Genomic DNA, 18,252 nt, shown 5'->3' with positions numbered 1-18,252 from the left:
TCAGTAGTTGTGGCTCACAGGCCCAGCCGCTCCGCGGCATGTGGGATCTTCCCAGACCAGGGCTCGAACCCGTGTCCCCTGCATTGGCAGGCAGATTCTCAACCACTGCGCCACCAGGGAAGCCCATAGAATGGATGTTGATTGCTAGTCTGCAGGACGTGCCACACCATTTATTCTTCAGAAACAGTGCTAGATGAGGTGATAATCTTTTGTATACCTAAAGGCAGTCCAACTAACTTTTCCTAAGAATTTCCTTTGTGCAGACTGCTGGGTGCATTACAAAATACAAATGAATATTAGCCCTAGATAGGATAGAAGTGCTATAACTAAGCAAAAACAGAGTTATGAGCACCACCAGCATCTGAATGGAGAATGAAGGCGTCATGGAGCTGGCTGAGAATGGAAGAGAACAGTCAGCGGTGGGCAGTTCCTCTTCAGGTCTTGCCAAGAGTTCAGAAATATATCTTTGTGTTCTTAGTTTTTTAGCAAAGTGTGACTATTCTCTGTATTTGTTTCAGGAGGTCCCATTCAATTTCTTCCCCCCAGATCTGAGTTTGGTTTATTTCATACTGAGATAGATTTTTTTCCCTCATTTTACTTCCTTGTCTATTGGTCACCAGCTGAATATTTGGCATTGATAAAGGACAGTGGTGAGTAAGGCAGACAGGATCCGCCCTTGTGCATCTCGCAGTCTAGCAGGACGATAGGCGTTGAACAAGTGATTATAACCTTGTTGAGTCTTGCCAAATAGAGACTGCTATGGAAGTGCTTGACTCGGGCCTGACCTCGTTTAGTCGGGGGGTTAGGAAAAGTTCCTCTATTAGATTGATGGTTAAGCTGAGACCTGAGGGATGCCCATGAGTCAGCTAGGTAAAGACAAAGAAAGAGACTGAGAAGACAGAGAACTGGGTTTTGATGAGAGAAACATGAGATAGCACTTTGCTCCTATAGCAGCACCATATCTAGCCCAAGATTTATAATCACTGGTGGTTATTATTACCTATCCATGGAAGCCTTTCTAAGCAGAGCTAAAGATAGAATCAAGTACCGTAGATTCGACCTCTGGATTTGGGATGGGGAATGAGTGGTTGGGTGTGATACTGGAAATCTCAGGGGTGGACCTGTGGCCCAGGTGAGTGCTGGGGTAAGTTGTTGCCTAGGAGACTCCTTTCTCGAGCATCTTAGTCACCAGGTCTTGGTAGAACCAAGTTTTGAAGATCTCCCAATTTCCTCCGTACTTTGTCCTCCTGTCATCATGGCTGCTGAGGTTCAGACCCTTGTGCTTGTGCTGCTGGGTTACTGCAGTGGCCTCCGTTTGCTGTTATATTCCACATGACTGCCAGAGTTGGTTTCCTTTCTAAGTCACAAGACTGACAACACTCTCCTTCGTAAAGATACATGACTCCTACCATTTACAGTGTGAAGTTTAAGCCCCTCAGAATGGCTTCAACAACATTTCATGACCTGGCTGAACCCAGCAAGGCTTTGAGCCTCATCTACCCTAATGCTTATAATCCAGCTGCCCTGGACTCCCTGAAGTTCCTGATAGGCCATATACTCTCATGGCCTATGTTCTTTTTTTTCCTTTTATTGAAGTATAGTTGATTTACAATGTTGTCTGCTGTACAACACAGTGACTCAGTTATACATATATATTCTTTTTCATATTCTTTTCCATGATGGTTTATCACAGGATACTGAATATAGTTCCCTGTGCTATACAGCAGGACCTTGTTGTTTATCCATCCTATATATACTAGTTTGCATCTGCTAATCCCAAACTCCCGATCCTTCCCTTCCCCCACCCTCTGCTTGGCAACCACAAGTCTGTTCTCTGTATCTGTGAGTGTTTTTGTTTCATAGATGTGTTCATTTCTGTTGCATTTTAGATTCCACATATAAGTGACATCATATGGTATTTGTCTTTCTCTGTCTGACTTACTTCACTTACGGTGATAATCTCTAGGTCCATCCACGTTGCTGTAAATGGCATTATTTCATTTTTATGGCTGAGTAGTATTCCATTGTATGTATATATATATATATCACATCTTTTTTTTTTCAGCTAAATGCTATTTGTTTTTTTTAAAATTTTTTTGGAGTATAGTTGATTTACAATGTTGTGTTTGTTTCTGCTGTACAGCAGAGTGAATCAGTTACACGTATACACATATCCACTCTTTTTTAGATTCTTTTCCCATGTAGGTCATTACAGAGTATTGAGAAGAGTTCCCTGTGCTATACAGTAGGTCCTAATAAGTTATCTATTTTATATATAGTAGTGTGTATATGTATCACATCTTCTTTATCCATTCACCTGTCGATGGACATTTAGGTTGTTTCCATGTCTTGGCTGTAGTGAATGTACTCCGTGCCCCACGGTTCTTGCTCATGACCTTCCCTCTACCTGGATTGTCCTTCTCCACCCTGATCTTCATTGCCTGATTAGATCCCTCCCACTCATTCTTTAGGGCCCATTTCAAATATTTCCTTCCTTGAGAATCCCTTCCCCTTTCGCCCTCTTAATCCCTGTCCCGTGGTGGGAATTAGTGATTTTCCTCATCTTTGGATCATACTGCTGCTAAAGTGGTTTGGTTGTGTGTCTGCCGTGGCACTGGATTTTATGCTTCTCACTATCTAGTATGTACACAGTAAAATGTGAATAAGTCTCATAAAAATGATCTCCCCCAATTTTCCTTTTAGTTAGAATGGTTGATCTCGGTACAAGATTCTGCATGAAGTCCCAAGTGGAAGTTATTTCATGAATATTTATTGAATGCCTACTCTGTGCTAGTCACTAAGGATAACGTAACAGAAAAAAAGTTAATCACATTTCCTGTCTTTAGGGAGTGTATAGCGAGAAGACAGAAAATCTGAGTGCACAGACAACTTGCTATGTTTACCCACCCAGATAAAGGGGTGATAAAATGGTGTTTTTCACATTTTTTTGACTTGCTTCTTTTTTTCTTTTCCTTCTCAGTGTTAGAGATTGATTTTGCGGAGCTAACCCTGGAAGAGATTATTGGCATCGGGGGCTTTGGGAAGGTCTACCGTGCTTTCTGGATAGGGGATGAGGTCGCCGTGAAAGCAGCTCGCCACGACCCGGACGAGGGCATCAGCCAGACCATAGAGAATGTTCGCCAGGAGGCCAAGCTCTTCGCCATGCTGAAGCACCCCAACATCATTGCCCTTAGGGGGGTGTGTCTGAAGGAACCCAACCTCTGCTTGGTCATGGAGTTTGCTCGTGGAGGGCCTTTGAATAGAGTGTTATCTGGGAAAAGGATTCCCCCAGACATCCTGGTGAACTGGGCCGTGCAGATTGCCAGAGGGATGAACTACTTACATGATGAGGCAATTGTCCCCATCATCCACCGCGACCTTAAATCCAGCAACAGTGAGTACGGAGAGATGAGGCTGGAGGGCTTACAAGCACTTTCAGACTCAGTCCATGGCTTCGGTTGGAGTGGATTCCTCAGGAATCTTAGTGGGCAGTGAAACACCTTGCTTAAAACCAGTCCATCCTTGACTTGAGATGTAGGGGGTGGGATGAATGCCAGGAAAAATTGGTTTAGGAGGAGAAGGATGAGGCACCGGAGGGGTTTGGGATAATTCTGAGCTCTTATTAGCAGGCGTAGTTGGCAGTATGTAATTCTGATGTACTGTGCAAACAAAACATATAGGTTTATTTTTCCACTTGAGGAAGGGGTGCCTGTGATCACAAAAGGGGTTTTCCTCTTCAGTGGAACAACAGGTAAAGCAAACCAATACCACCTGTTTGCATTTCTACCTAACTCCCCAACCTGAGGCCCCCACCAGAGAAGGGGTATAAGGAAGAAGAGGCATGTTGTTCAAGCTGTGAGGCCCATTCAGGTGGCCATGTCAACTTGGAGAGCATGACCTGGCTGGTAGAACTACAGCCCTCCTGGTAGCCTTGGGGTGGTATTAATTAATTGTCATAACTACCCAGTGTTTAATAGCAGGGAACTGAGAAGTAACTTTATTAAACATCTAGGACCCATAAACTGGATTGTAAAGCAAGTGTTACACATAATTAAATGGTGAGTTGGTAGAAACTTCAGTCTCTTTCCTTGGCTGAATCAGCAGGCGCTGGGAGTATGCTTCTTTTGTGTGGTAATTTAGACTTTCCCTTGCCTAAACTGCATGGTAGAGAGGATACAGTTTGCTAAATGGCATATGCTTAAAATCACGTTGAGCATCCTGTCCAGAGAGGAGGGCATTAGGACTTCGGGGCCCCAGGAACTTCACTGTCTGCATCCTTCAGCTTTGAGCCCAGAAATCCTTCAGGCTTTGTTCGGCCCCAAGCTGTTCCAGATGTGGCTTATTTTTCTGTTGATGCTATTGTGAATCTGTTAACTTTAAAAAATACGTTTTAAATTACATAGGTAGTAAGTGTTTTTGTTGTACAAAAATTAGAAAGTGTAGATAAACAAAAAGAAGAGAAAGATCACCTGTAATGTTTTCCTCCCAGTAGTATAAGCATTGCATTGGGCATATTTTTCCAGACATTTAAAAAGCATATGTGGGGGGCTTTCCTGGTGGCGCAGTGGTTGAGAGTCCGCCTGCCAATGCAGGGGACGCGGGTTCGAGCCCTGGTCTGGGAAGATCCTACATTCCGCGGAGCAACTAGGCCCGTGAGCCACAACTACTGAGCCTGCGCATCTGAAGCCTGTGCTCCGCAACAAGAGAGGCCGCGATAGTGAGAGGCCTGCGCACCGCGATGAAGAGTGGCCCCCGCTCACCGCAACTAGAGAAAGCCCTCGCACAGAAACGAAGACCCAACACAGCCAAAAATAAATAAATAAATTAATTAACTAAAAAAAAAAAAAAAAAAAAGAAAAAGCATATATGAGGACTTCCCTGGCAGTCTAGTTGTTAGGACTCCATGCTTCCTTCCACTGCAGGGGGCACGGGTTCAAGCCCTGGTCAGGGAACTAAGGTACCACGTGCCTTGTGGTGTGGCCAAAAAATAAAATAAAATAAAATAAAAAGCATATATGGCCTATATATACACAAATATACTTTCTGGTTTACTTTACTTTTTTTTTTTTTTTTTAAAGCTTGGTGGTATTCACATTGCTTAATTTGTATCATGCTTTATTTATTTATTTATTTATTTATTTTATTTATTTATGGCTGTGTTGGGTCTTCGTTTCTGTGCGAGGGCTTTCTCTAGTTGTGGCAAGCGGGGGCCACTCTTCATCGCGGTGTGCAGGCCTCTCACTATCGTGGCCTCTCTTGCTGTGGAGCACAGGCTCCAGACGCGCAGGCTCAGTAGTTGTGGCTCACGGGCCTAGTTGCTCCACGGCATGTGGGATCTTCCCAGACCAGGGCTCGAACTCGTGTCCCCTGCATTGGCAGGCAGATTCTCAACCACTGCGCCACCAGGGAAGCCCGGTGACCTCCTTTTCAAAATAATTTCTGCCTAGAGATTGCTTTGGATGATGGGGTAAGAATAAGCAGATGTGTTGGTAGAAAATGTGATATAGAAGCTGAATTTTAAAATGTTTTCTTACATCCTTATCATGCTGGGAGAACTAGGCTAAGTGCACTAACCTTATGTAATTGAGCCCATTTAAAAACCTGGGCTAGGATGATTGTAAAAGTTAATAATTTCCTCTGCGAAGTTTTAAATCTGGGTGTAATTTCAAGATGTAAGTACAAGGTTTTACCTTTTGTGACTTGTGTTTGGAAGTCTAGGCTCTTGTGAAGGAAAAGCTGACGTGCCAAGGTTATGCTGTTTGCAGGAGACAGCAAGGGACCTGAATGTCATTCTGTCACCCTGGAGACAAAGCCCTGGTCCTTCTTTGGCCTTACGTGGGTTTTAGGATTGCTGAGGGGGACCTTCAGGTACAGTGTATGGTGGCAGGAGTTGGACTTACACATAGGGCAGTATTTTAAAGGACCTCATCAAGACAGTTGAGGCCCTGAAATGTCCATAGCGCCCTGGGCCGCATGGGTGGTGCTGATGTTGATGCCTGCTATAAATCTCACATGTGGGTTGGGGTGGCTCCTTGACATTGGTCTGTGGGCGGGTGTTTGCCTGGGATTGAATTTATCCGATATGAGCCCTGACGACACCATTGCTCTTACTCCATTGCTGTGTGTGCATGACTTGAAAATCATTTTAGAAATGTTATGCCGCTTGTTTGCCTCCAGTTTGAGTGTCATAACTTCTTTGTGTTTTGCAGACCTGGGGATACTGGCCAGGTTCTCTTGGTTTTTGTTAGGGGCTCCAGAGAGTTGGATTTTGATCACAGTCATGTGAGGGCAGAATTCTATGAATTATATGTGTTAGTTGACTTTGAAGCACTAGAGAAAAGAATAAGTATATAGGGGGCCTGTCTTTGTGGAAAAAGAAAGTAGTTGGTGATAAACATCTAGCTGTTACAAAAGGTTCAGTAAAAAAGTGATTTATTAAAATGTTTCATTATCCTGATGACCCACTTAAAAAAGTCATGTGCTGTTTGCCAGATGTGTATAGCATATAATATCCTACGTTCATATATCATCTGTAGTAAGTTCAGGTTTGACGCACATAACCTAAAAAAACAAAGCAAAATAACAGTGGCTAAAACAAGGTATCCATTCATTTGTCTTTGAAAAGAAGGCCGGGATGGGGTTTTAGAGCATCTCCACATGTCATCAGGGACCCAGGCTCCTGTTTTTTACTCCATCATCCCAGTACATGGCTTGCATCTTGGGGCTGTCGTATGGTCCAAGATGGCTGGTGAAATGCCAGTTATTTGGTCCAAGTCACAAGCCTGAAGGAGCAGGAAAAGCAGAAGCACAGAAGAAGCTGCTCCTGTGGCTGAGTCGACTCCCATTAAGTTCCCAGAAGTCCAGCACAACACATCTGCATGTATTCAGTGGCCAGAATGGAGTCCCACAGCCATGGCTGGCGCAGGGGCCGCTGGGAGATGGAGGATTTTATTCTGGGGGGCATGGAGCCTAGCTAATAATCATGGTCTGTTACCAAGGAAGAGAGAGAACATGGCTGGTGGGGAAGCAGCTGGCAGTCTTCACGGAATCTGGGGACATGCATTGGGAGGATGTGTTATCCTAGATACTTAGCATCTTAGAGCCAAACGAGCAGGGTTAGCTAGGCCCTGGGACGTGTGGCTCAGACCCCTGATTTAACTGATGGTTTCTACTACTTTATTACAGTGCATCATTAACTTAAACATCTCTTCATGAAACTACTCACTAAAGCCCTGGCTATAAAAGTGGATTTGTGTGTCTCTGCTCCTCACATTGGGGAAAACCAGCTAGTTGATTGTTAGCAAAGGTGTTAGTGAAGGATGGTCTTTTAGTGGAAAGATTGTCCTTTTGGGGGTAGATACGTGGATTTCAGGATTTTGGTTTAAGGGCATTTGGCAGAATAGCAGTTTAATAGGGGCCATTAAAAATAAAATTAGTATAAAAATGAGACATGTGAAAAAGCTTTGGAAAATGAAAAGCCTTACTCCAAGTGAAGGTAGTGTTATTACTTTTATTTTATTATTAAATAACTTCTTTCCTCCCCCTTAGAAAGCACAGAAGAACATAGAGCTAAACACAATGTGTGTTTTTCCATTTTTCTGGCATTTATGCATATTTGTTTTCACCCCTAAATCTTACACAGGAGACCCTAATAAGTCCATTGCTTGTAGTATGCTTTCTCCCCTCCCCACTGCCCCCGACTGCTTGGTGTATTGTGACCACTTTCCTATTAAATAAATTGTCTCATTAAATAAATTTCTTATTAAATAAATGGTCTTCTACCACAACATATTTAAAGGTTTTACATTATTCCACTATTTAGATACAGTATATTAACTAAACCAAACCCCTATATAATCATCATCATCATCATCACCAAAGCCCTAAATAATAATAATAGTAATAATAATAGCAACCACCAAACCCCTATATAATAATAACAACAACAAGCAACTAATGTTTACTGAGTGCTCTCTTTAGGTCAGGCACTGTCTTAAGCATTTTATGCGGCTTCTCATCTGATTCTCACAGCAGCCCTGCAGAGTAAAGACTGTGAATGTCTTTATTTTACAGGTGAGACAGTGGAGACTCAGAGTGGGCAGCCAGTTCTCTAGGCTCTCACTACCAGTCCTCAGACCAGATGTTGGGCCCAGGTGTGAGTCCTCATGGCTGCACTGCTGCCGGCGCTCTGCAGTGGGGCAGCTAGGGTGTTTCGCTGCCCCCCTGCTTATTTTGTGTGACCCTGTAGTGCTCTAGTTTTATATGATTAGGAATAATATTCCTCTGCGCACAGGGAGCGTCCACATTTCATTGACGTGTGATGAACTCATTCTTAATTTCGTAGCCGAAGGAGCAGAGGTGAGTGGTGAACTGTATTTGGTTTGGGACAAGCCATCCCTGCCTTCCTCTTTTCAAACGTCAACGTGAACTTCTCATGGGTCTTTGCTGCCTTATCGCCCTCTTCTTCCTCTGAAGGCATTTTCCCCTTAAGCCAAGCCGGTTTCCTCCTTCCCCTGGAATATACTGTGTACTACTTCCCGACCACTGGGCCCTCATCACACTTACTGTTGCTATGGGAATAACCTTGCTTTCAGGAGTACCCTCGCCTCATCTCTCTGCCAATCCAAACCCTACTCACTTTCCTGTGCTCAACTCAAACCTGGCCACTTCTCCTTCCCACTGACCTGTCACTGGAGTCAATGCTAAGTAGTCATTTGGTGCTAAATCTAGATGACCTGATAGTATGTAGAAGAATACTAGGGGGACAAGGGACCAGAGCCGCTAGTCCACTGGTTGCAAGCTCAGATGCCTTCCACTAAGGGCCCATAGTCTGGGAAGCAGCTGATGTGACGCTGTAGGGCTTGGTGGGCATGATGGTGAAGTGAGTGCAGGCTCTACCCAGCACAGGCCGTTGAAGGACAGATGGAAACACTGTGCTGGCCTGCAGCCCGCTGCCCTGTTGCACCCCCTGGCCTCTTCTGTTTGTTGGCTCTGCTGTCAGGAGCATCCGCTACATCTCCAAATGGATTTTGTGTCTTTAGCTTCCAGGCACGTGAATGAGTGAATGAATAAACGAGTGAAGAAAGTATCACTTGAATTGGTCTACTTGCAGGATCTCGAAGGGTAAAGATTCCCCTCGTCTTGTTGGAGGGCATCCCTCGTGCCTCACTCGCATGGAAGTTGCTCTTCATCCTCATAATCTCCAGGCCCTTGATCCTTCCTAATGTCAACCTGTTTCAGGTGCCAAGTGTGGCATTTTTTACCGGGCATTCGTTTCCAACCTCTAACGCCCCTGCCCTCCTCTTTCCCCACACCCTTCCTGGAGGCCAGGCCCGAATAACTCTCACTGGCCGATGTCTCCCCTGTGGCCAGGTGCAGGCTGCCAGGTGCTGCAGGAGCAGGCCACTCCCCCCGTCACCTGGGTCCACTGCCTGTGTGTCCCCTCCAACCTCAGCTCTCCTTCTGTTCCCAGCTGTGAATTCCCTGCGGTGCTCCTCACCACGTCCGTTCCAGTTTTGCTGAATTGTTCAGTGGGGCTGATCCCCTTGCAACTGGGTGCCTGGGAGCAGCCCCCTGCCACCTGGTTCTGTGCTCGCATGTGCTTTGTGCCTTTCTCCAGCCTTCTCTCAAAGCTCCCAAGGTAAGGAAGCGGAAGACCTGCTTTCTTAAAGTGTGAGGAGGACAGAGCGTCCGTCTCGCCCTTGGCGTCAGGCTGGCTCTCACGTTCTGAGCCCTGGAGTGCCCCCTGACCGGACACTGGCCACAGCCCCTGACTGCGTTTCCTGTGCAGAGTTTCTCCAGGCTGAGGGTTTGCCTGCTGTGAGGCTTGTGGAGCTCTGTGACCCGCTGAATCCACGCCCTAGTGTCCTCTCTCCTGTCCACTGAGGTGGAACCCATTCTGGCCTGAGGGATGCAGCCGCTGAGGCACAGGCATCCTGGCCAGGAGCCATGTGGCAGAGAGGTCTTCCCTAGACAAGAATGAGGAGTAGCCGTTAGTTTCCTACAGGAGAATGAGATAAACTCTACGACATTCCCAGGGTAGATCTAGCAGGCAGCAAAGTATCAGCCAGAGCACCCGATTCCCAGTTCTTTTCGAGAGGTGCATAAATGACTTTTTCTGTGCCTCATGAATGCATCCCCAAATGAGATACTTCCAACAGTACCTGGCTCAGGTACTGCCAAGTCTCTCTCCCCATTTCTGCTCTTCGTGGTTCTTTGCTACAAGTTCCCTTGCACAGAGAGTTGGAGGATGTCAGACATGTTTTGAGAGTTTTTCCTGGCAAAAGTGTACGAGCCCTCACTCAATGAATTAGATTTCTCCTTTGGTTACAGGAGGCTATACCTAAGGTTAGCCAGCAGGCACCAGGCATGTCCCAAAGTATCGTGTTCAGTTGATGGGTAGCATTTTCCATGAGTACAGAGACACGTTCTGCACGTCAAAATAAATACATAAGTGAATAAAGCTGAAGTGAGGCAAATAACCAGTCAAGTGACTCAGCAGGAGAAGCTGGCGAGGCCAGGAGGTCTGACCTGTGGGCTTCATTGCACCTCTCACTTCTTTAACTTTGCCTGGGAGCCTTGCCTTCCCCCTTTCGCTTGGCCGTGGCTGTCTCCTGTGCCGAGATGGTTCTCGTTTGTGTGTCATTTTGAGCGCTTGGTGTTGAGACTATAACAGGAGGCAAAACCAGACACGGTCCCTGCCCTCGAGGAGTTGCCCGTGGGGTCACGGAGAAGGCCCTAAAACCAGCACACAAATGCCCAGTGCGAGCGTGGCTCTCCAGGAGGCGATGGTGCCCTGGACAGTCCCCCTGGATTCTCTTGCCTCAGCCCTTTCCCACAGTTTGCGGGGCTGAGGGGCCCCTTCTAAGGATTCATGAGGGTAACTGCCCTCTTCATGGAACATTTGCCCTCATTCTCCCCAGCTTGCTAGGGGAAGCTGCCTACCTCTCCTTCCTCTGGTGACTCTGGGGACTTCTCTGCAGCTTACTCAGGGGCAGGGAGAAGGTTGGGGCCCTGGGCAGCATTTAGACACCTAGAAAGCCTGTGTTGGAGTTGGAGCAGAGGATTGTGTTGTGTGAAGGATCTTGGAGGTATTTCCGGACTGTGATTGAGCCTTGAGCTTGGGAAAAACAGCCACAGTGAGGGGCTGGGTTCAGGGCAAGAAGGGCTTTGCAAGGTGTACGGGCTCTGATGTCCACATGATTCTAGTCTCTTCCCCGTTACCTCTGTTTCCTCTGATTTGAGCCACGATTGAAAGTCAGGTAAATTATTATGTCTTCCCTTCCCCACAATCCTCCCCGAACAAATTTGGTAACAGCTACGTAGCGATCTCCCCTTTTCGCAGGTGGCCTTTGGCACTGTCGTCGTTCAGGGTCAAGATTTGTGCTTCGGGATCTCAAAGGAGGCAAGAGCCTGCCTGTGTCTCCTTTCGTCCATTTTCCAATTTTGGAAAATTTTCCATTCCTGACTTGGTGCTTTCCCTCATTCCCGTGAGGTAGCTCAGGGTCACTTATGGATGGGGAAACTGGGACACAGAGTGGTGACAGCGGTCTGGTTGAGGCAACAGAAAAATGTAACTTCTTCCACAAATCACCCATCTCTTTACCTTGGAGTCCCTGTCAGGACCCCCATCGGCTTCCTGTTGAACCACACGTATTCCTCTTATTAAGCAAGGATCTGTACAAAATGTGTGTAGGCTCATTTTGGGGGAAGAGGGTTACAGTTTTTATTAATCTAAGACTCAGAGAAGGTTATGAAGAAAGGAGAACTTTTTAATTGGGCATCTGGGTAAGAAGAGGATGGGGGCAGGGCACCGGCTAGGTGCTCCCAGGCACATCTGGTGATCTCTCTGGGCCTCAGATTCCTCATCTGTGAAATGAGAGGTTTGGACGAGACGGTCCCTGAAGTCCTTCCCTCCCGGGACTGACATCACGTGACCTGAAGTGCGAACGTGTGTGTTTGGGAGTGGGTGATGACCACACGGTCTGTCTGAATCTGTGTGTCAGGCTACAGCGCACCCAGGCTCCCCGCTTCCTGGCTTCACTGCAGGGGCCAAAGCTTCTGATGGGGAGTGTTCGCCAAGCGGTTCAGCGGGGAAACAGCTGACAGGAGCCCACAGGTGCTCCCTTCCCCCTTTGCTCCCCGGGGCGTGACAGATGGCCTTGCCGAGACAAGATGCTCCGGTCACGTGAATCATGACGGGGACTCACAGTACACCGAGGGCAGCCTTCATCCTGGAAGCAGGGCGCAGTTAGTCAAATGCCACTTCTGTCCTTGGCGCTAAGCGAGGGGCATCCTGGTGTCTCAGAGCCCTGCTGCTGCTTTCCCACTCAGTTCTCTGAATCAACGTAAGCCTTTTTCAGGCGGTTTTAATCGTGTGCCTCTGTGCCCACTCACCCACAGAACAGCGGGAGGCTGTGCCTGAGCAGTGCACTGGACGTGGCCGTGAGACACAGAAACGAGGCATTAAACCTGTAGGTCACGCGTCCCCTTCTCTTCTAACTTCCCCGGGACTTTTGCTCTCTGTGGGAAACTTGGAGGTTTTGATTTGAGAAGGAAGCATTTCCCCCTTAAGCGTGGCATCGGGAGCCACTGTGGTCTGACGGAAGGAACACCGGCTTGGGAGTCAGAGACTGGGATTTAAACTACTTCTTGAGTCCCTGACGTGGGGCACGTCTCTTGGAGCACCAGGATTCTCATCTGTAAAATGTGGAGAAGACAGAAGAGAGCAGTGCTGTTTTAAGATGGCATGAAATGATGTCTAGCAGGTTATTACCCAGGAACCACATTCAGTGAAGGGGCCACCCCTTGCCCCCCTCTTTCTATCCCTTGTTATTTTAGGTGTACACAGGGTATAGTTGGGTTTCCCTTTTTAAAGTAGTATGGGGATTTTAGGCAGCCCCGAGCTGCCTTCTCCTGAGTCAGCCAGGGGTAGTTTTATGGGTGGGCAGGTTTGTTTCAGCGGAAGCCACAGAAAGGCATCGATCCCCTGCAGCTCCTTCCTGCTGTGCGTGGGCCTCTCGTGAGAAAGGCCTGTGTGCCTCTTGCTCTCTCTGGACCCAGCCTTAACTCGCAGTGCTCGGCCCCCTGAGAGATGCTGCCTCCTCTTGTTATGGCCTTTGGCCTGATTGCATGGGACAGCTGGCCAGTTTTATGGCTCTGCTGGCCTCTCAGCTGATAATTAAAATGCTTTTGCCCCGGGAGGAAGGCAATATATTTCTGTCGCTCCCTTGTCTGCTGCCAGGGTCAAAGAGAATTCCCTTTCTCATATCCCCCTCCTGGGTTCCCCGGATCAACTTAGCATTCTTGTGGCACAGTCTCTTTTAAGACTCTGGAATATTCAGAGATTTTATTTTGAGTAGTATTGTCTGTTTTTGGAAGGAGAATGGAGTGTGATTGTCTCTTTTCTTTCTCTGTATTGCAGCTTTATTTCCAAATCTGGGTGTGCCCAGCCCTTAAAAGCTTCTCAAGAAATGTTTGTAGTTTTGATCATCACAGATTCCAGCCCTGTGCCTTTTCCCATGCATGAACCCCCTTGCCTCCCAGTGTCCCCCAGAGCTCCAAACAATGCCAAAACTCTCCTCCTTTAGAGCCCACACTTGAGTTGTAAACCCCCTTTTCCGCTGGAGATGAACCCACGTGAGCTCTGGGTGACATTGCGTTTGAGTCCTGGCTCTGTTGCTAGCTGGGACCTTCAGAAAAGGATGTACTTTCTTAGTTTCTGTAAAAGTAAAATGGGAATAATTATAATCCCACCTCTCTCATTTTACAGGGTAGAAGTAAGGATTAAATAAAATCCTCTAGGTGCAGCTCTTAGCAGTGCCTGGCACACAGTAAGTTGCCCATATATCTAGCGATCAGTAGTATTGTAATTCCAGCAGCTATTTTTATCCCCTCAGTATTTAGATCCACAATTTGTGATCTTGTACTTTTGAGTATAATTTGCCTTATACTTGCATTTTCAATATTTTAGTCATATTTTCTCCGATTGCACTATAGATTTTTTTTTCCAGTAAGCTTTTTTTTTGGCCACGCCTCGCGGCTTGTGGGATCTTAGTTCCTCAGCAGTGAAAGTGCAGAGTCCTGACCACTGGACTGCCAGGGAATTCCCCTGCACTGTAGATTTTTACAATACAAAATGCATTGCATACACGTGGTCAGAATAGTGCAATTGAAGTATAAAGAAAAGTCAGTCTCCTTCCTACCCTAAATTTATTTCTTAGAAGCAAAGGAAATTAAGGGGTTTTTTGGTCTCCTTTAACAGTTTTTTTTTCGTGAAAACAAGAATCCCAATAGAATTTTTTTTTTGGTGTTTGTTTCTTTCTTAGTGTTTTAATTTTTTATTAAAGCATAACATTTACATAGAGTAAAGTATATATATCTTAAGCCTTGAGCTTGAATAATTTTTTTTTTCCTTTTTTAAAAAAATTTTATTGAAGTATAGTTGATTTACAATGTGGTTACTTACAGGTATACAGAATATACATATATATATATTCTTTTGCAGATTCTTTTCCCTTATAGGTTATTACAAAATACTGAGTAGAGTTCCCTGTGCTATACAGTAGGTCCTTGTTGGTTATCTGTTTTATATATAGTAGTGCGTATATGTTAATCCCAACCTCCTAATTTATCCCTCCCCCCCCACTAGGATTCTTGACAGCAGAGGTGTTGTTTTTCCTTCTTCCACCTTTCCCTGCTCCCTACCTCCCCCATCCTTCGAATCCTGCCTAACACAGGACTTGCATATGGCAGTCCAGATGTTTGGCAGAAATTCCAGTTTTGCTATGAAATCTTGCCTTTTCTGTCCCTAGTTCCTTTCTGGATGGACTCAAACTGCTTTACTGAGTGAGCTGCCTTTGCTCTTGTCCAGCCCTGGCTTTTATATATTCATTTCAGAAACTTTTCAGGAGCTTGGGACCCTAAGGAAGCGGTTCCTTGGAGTTGTTGGGAAAGTCAGAAGCCTACTGTTTGCCTCTGGAATCACCCACCTCTGAAGGCTGCGTCTGTCTACCCATCCCTGGGAGCACGGTTGTGGGTGAGGCAGGGGCGAGGCCTGTCGCCACACCAGTGGGGCTGCAGGGCCCTGGCAGTGATGGGTCTTGTAGCTCAGACCTCTCCCTGCAAATCCTTGAGACTTTTGCAACCTGATTCGTCTGATAAGGCAGTGTAACAGGAAGAAGGATGATTGAAAAAAGACAAGAAGTTATCCCAGGTTCCGCTGTGCGAATCTGGCTTTTTTAATGGTTATATATGATTTGCTCATTTGCTCAATAGACCTCATCTTCTCCTGCCATTTCAGTCATAGTGCACATTGCTGTCTGGACACTTCCTATATTTTTTTGTTTCTGCATTCTGTTAACCTTCAGAATCCCAGAGGAAGGGGAAAGCGGCATGGCTGGGGAAAACAGTGATAGTCTTCAGTTTCCAGTGATTCTGATTTTCTCTTGTGTTTATTGGTAAGGTTAGAGCTTAAAGGAGCCTTCGGTTGTGACCTGGAGAAATTGAGTGGCTTGCCTAAAGCCATGCTCTCGGGGCTGCTGAGTCTTGTGACTGTGTTCTTTCTCTCAGCCATCCCCAGACCCTGACAATGGCCGGCTACTCTGCTACTCTTTCCAGCCAGCCCACAGTATGGTAGACAGTGGTGGCACGAGGCTCTAGACACCATCTGAGGAATCAGGTGAGGCATGACTGACTTACAGGGCCCAGACGTCAAAGCTGAGGGGTGAAGTCTGTGTCTTTCCTGCTTGCCAACATGAACTTGGTCATTTTCTTCACTGTGTCATGTAGAAGGATAACAGTATTCACTGCTCTTCTAGGTAGTTGAATTTTCAGGAAAATAAAAAACCAGTAGAAACATTTTGCTGCTGCTTTTTTTTCCTCAGCTTTACTGAGATATAATTGACATATAACATTGTGTACGTTTTAAGGTGCACAATGTGATGTCACACATATATACTGCGAAACGATCACCACAATAGGGGTAGTTAACACGTCCATCACCTCTCATAACTACCATGTTTTTGTATGGTGAGAACGTTTAAGATTTATTCTCCTAGCAACTTTCAACTATATAATACAGTGCTGTTAACTAGAGTCACCATGCTGTACATTACATGCCCAGAACTTATTCATCTTATAACTGGAAGTTTGTACCCTTCTCTTCATTTCTCCCATGTCTCAGCCCCTGGCAACCACCTTTCTACTCTCTGTTTCTATGACTTTGGCTTTTTAAGATTCCACATGTAAGTGAGATCGTACAGTATTTGTCTTTCTCTGATTTATTTCATTTAGTGTAATGCCCTCAAGGTTTATCCATGGTGTCACACATGGCAGGGTTTCCTTCTTTTTTTTTATGGCTGAATAATATTCCATTGTGTGTGTGTGTGTGTGTGTGTGTTTGTGTGTGTGTATACATACATACCTCATCTTCTTTGTGCATTCATCCGTAGATGGACATTTAGTTTTTTATGTATCTTGCCTATTTTGAATAACGCTATAATGAACATGGGAGTGGAGATATCTCTTCTAGATAGTGATTTCATCTCCTTTGGATATATACCCAGAATTGGAATGGCTGGATCATATGGTAGTTCTATTTTTTAATTTTTTGAGGAGCCTCCATACTGTTTTCCATAGTGGCTACACTGATTTACATTCCCACCAACAGTGCCCAAGGGTTCCCTTTTCTCCACATCCTCACCAACATTTGTTTCTTGTCTTTTTGATAATAGCCATTCTAACAAGTGTGAGGTCATATCTCATTGTGGTGTTAATTTGCAATTCCCTGATATTAGTGATGTTGAACATCTTTTCATGTGCCTGTTGGCCATCTGTATATCTTCTTAGGAAAAATTTCTATTCAGGTCCTCTGCCCATTTTTTAATCAGATTGAAAAACATTTTTATATCTTAAGCAGTCAACTCCTGGCTACCTGAGCTTAAGGATGGGAGTCCCAGGGGTGGATCAGTAACAATCTCCCTGCCACTGGAGGTTCTTCTCTCCCCGCTGCCCCCCCCCCATAGGAGACCTACCCTTTCTAATTATTTGGATTAAATTATTTGTCTGTCCCGTGTGCATAGCAGCTAGTGACAAGGAAGGATGCACCATCAAGTCCCATGGATGGTAATGGAAAATCAACTTAAATTTTTCCCATAAAACTTCTCTCAGTTGATTTAAGATTATTAGTGTAATGTGGCATTATCTGATTTTTTTCCCCTTAGCTTATTATTCATGGTGAAGCAATAGATGGCGCTCCCCAGTATTCTTAGAGATGGGATGAAGAATAATCACATTTTGTATTTGGTGCTATAGAATTTTGTTTGGAACAGTATCTAAGGTACTCCAGGCAGAGATGGTGATAACCCCCATTTTACAGTAGAGGAAAATGGGGTTCAGAGAGGTTTACTGCCTTGCGCAAGAATAGAGCGAGAGAATGGTGGTGCCTGAACTTGAATCCTGGGCATTTGTCGGGCAGCTCATCCCCGCATCTAGAATTGCAGGGAGGGGATCCTTCACTGTTCCAGCTCAGGGGCCTCTCACACCTCTAGACCTGAGGTCCTAAAATGCACAGGAGCTGAGAGCTAGTTTCTCATTTCTCCTTTCCCCCTCCAGAAGCACAGCATGAGCCTCAGCTGTCATTCTGTAGCCTGCCTCAGCTTTGCTTCTGGTTAGTGTTGGCCCTGAACCAAAATTATGCTTAAGTACAGCTGTGCAAAAGTTGGGCCATAACAGAAGTTTCTGCTTCATTGACTCTTGCTTTTGCCTGTGTTTGTGTTGTGGTTTTGTTTTTGGTTAAACAAGGGACGTATGTATAGATTTCAGATAAATTCACAGATGCTGGTTTATGGAATTTAAAAATTTCGAACCAGAAGAGTAATGTAAACATTCAGAAAGGGTTTGGACACATTTGTTAATGGCAGAGCCCTTTGTGGTTTTTCAGATGCCATGACTCTTAGCTCCGTGTCATCTGGGAGGTGAGCAGGCCTTCCTGGGGCATTGCTTTTGCAGCTGAGTTTGTAACCAGATGGACCATGTTGGACCAGTGTGGCAATTCCATGCCCCAAGGAGGACAGACCGCTAGGCATGTTTTGTGGTGCCCACTTTTATTTTTAGATTAACACTATGAAAAAGAAATTTGACTTTTCACCATTCATTCCTTAGTTCTCTGATTTGGATTGATTGCTGGGGGAACAGCACCCAAACTCTTATGAGCAAAGCTTCCCAGCTGTTCCCTTTTCCTGCCTGCCTCAC

General features: G+C 45.6%; 1 protein-coding gene across 1 annotated transcript in view; it reads left to right on the top strand.

Annotated features, from left to right (window-relative positions):
- MAP3K9 (mitogen-activated protein kinase kinase kinase 9) overlaps positions 1–18,252 on the top strand; it is a 73,854-nt gene that overhangs the window by 5,676 nt on the left and 49,926 nt on the right. The window contains exon 2 of the mRNA XM_036843171.1: positions 2,981–3,394. Coding sequence (XP_036699066.1) covers positions 2,981–3,394 — 414 coding nt within the window. The remainder of the gene's footprint in view (positions 1–2,980; positions 3,395–18,252) is intronic.

Source organism: Balaenoptera musculus, chromosome 2 (genome assembly GCF_009873245.2).
Source record: "Balaenoptera musculus isolate JJ_BM4_2016_0621 chromosome 2, mBalMus1.pri.v3, whole genome shotgun sequence".
NCBI lineage: Eukaryota > Metazoa > Chordata > Mammalia > Artiodactyla > Balaenopteridae > Balaenoptera > Balaenoptera musculus.
The sequence above is the reverse complement of the archived record's forward strand: the minus strand, read 5'-3'. Positions and strand labels throughout refer to the sequence as shown.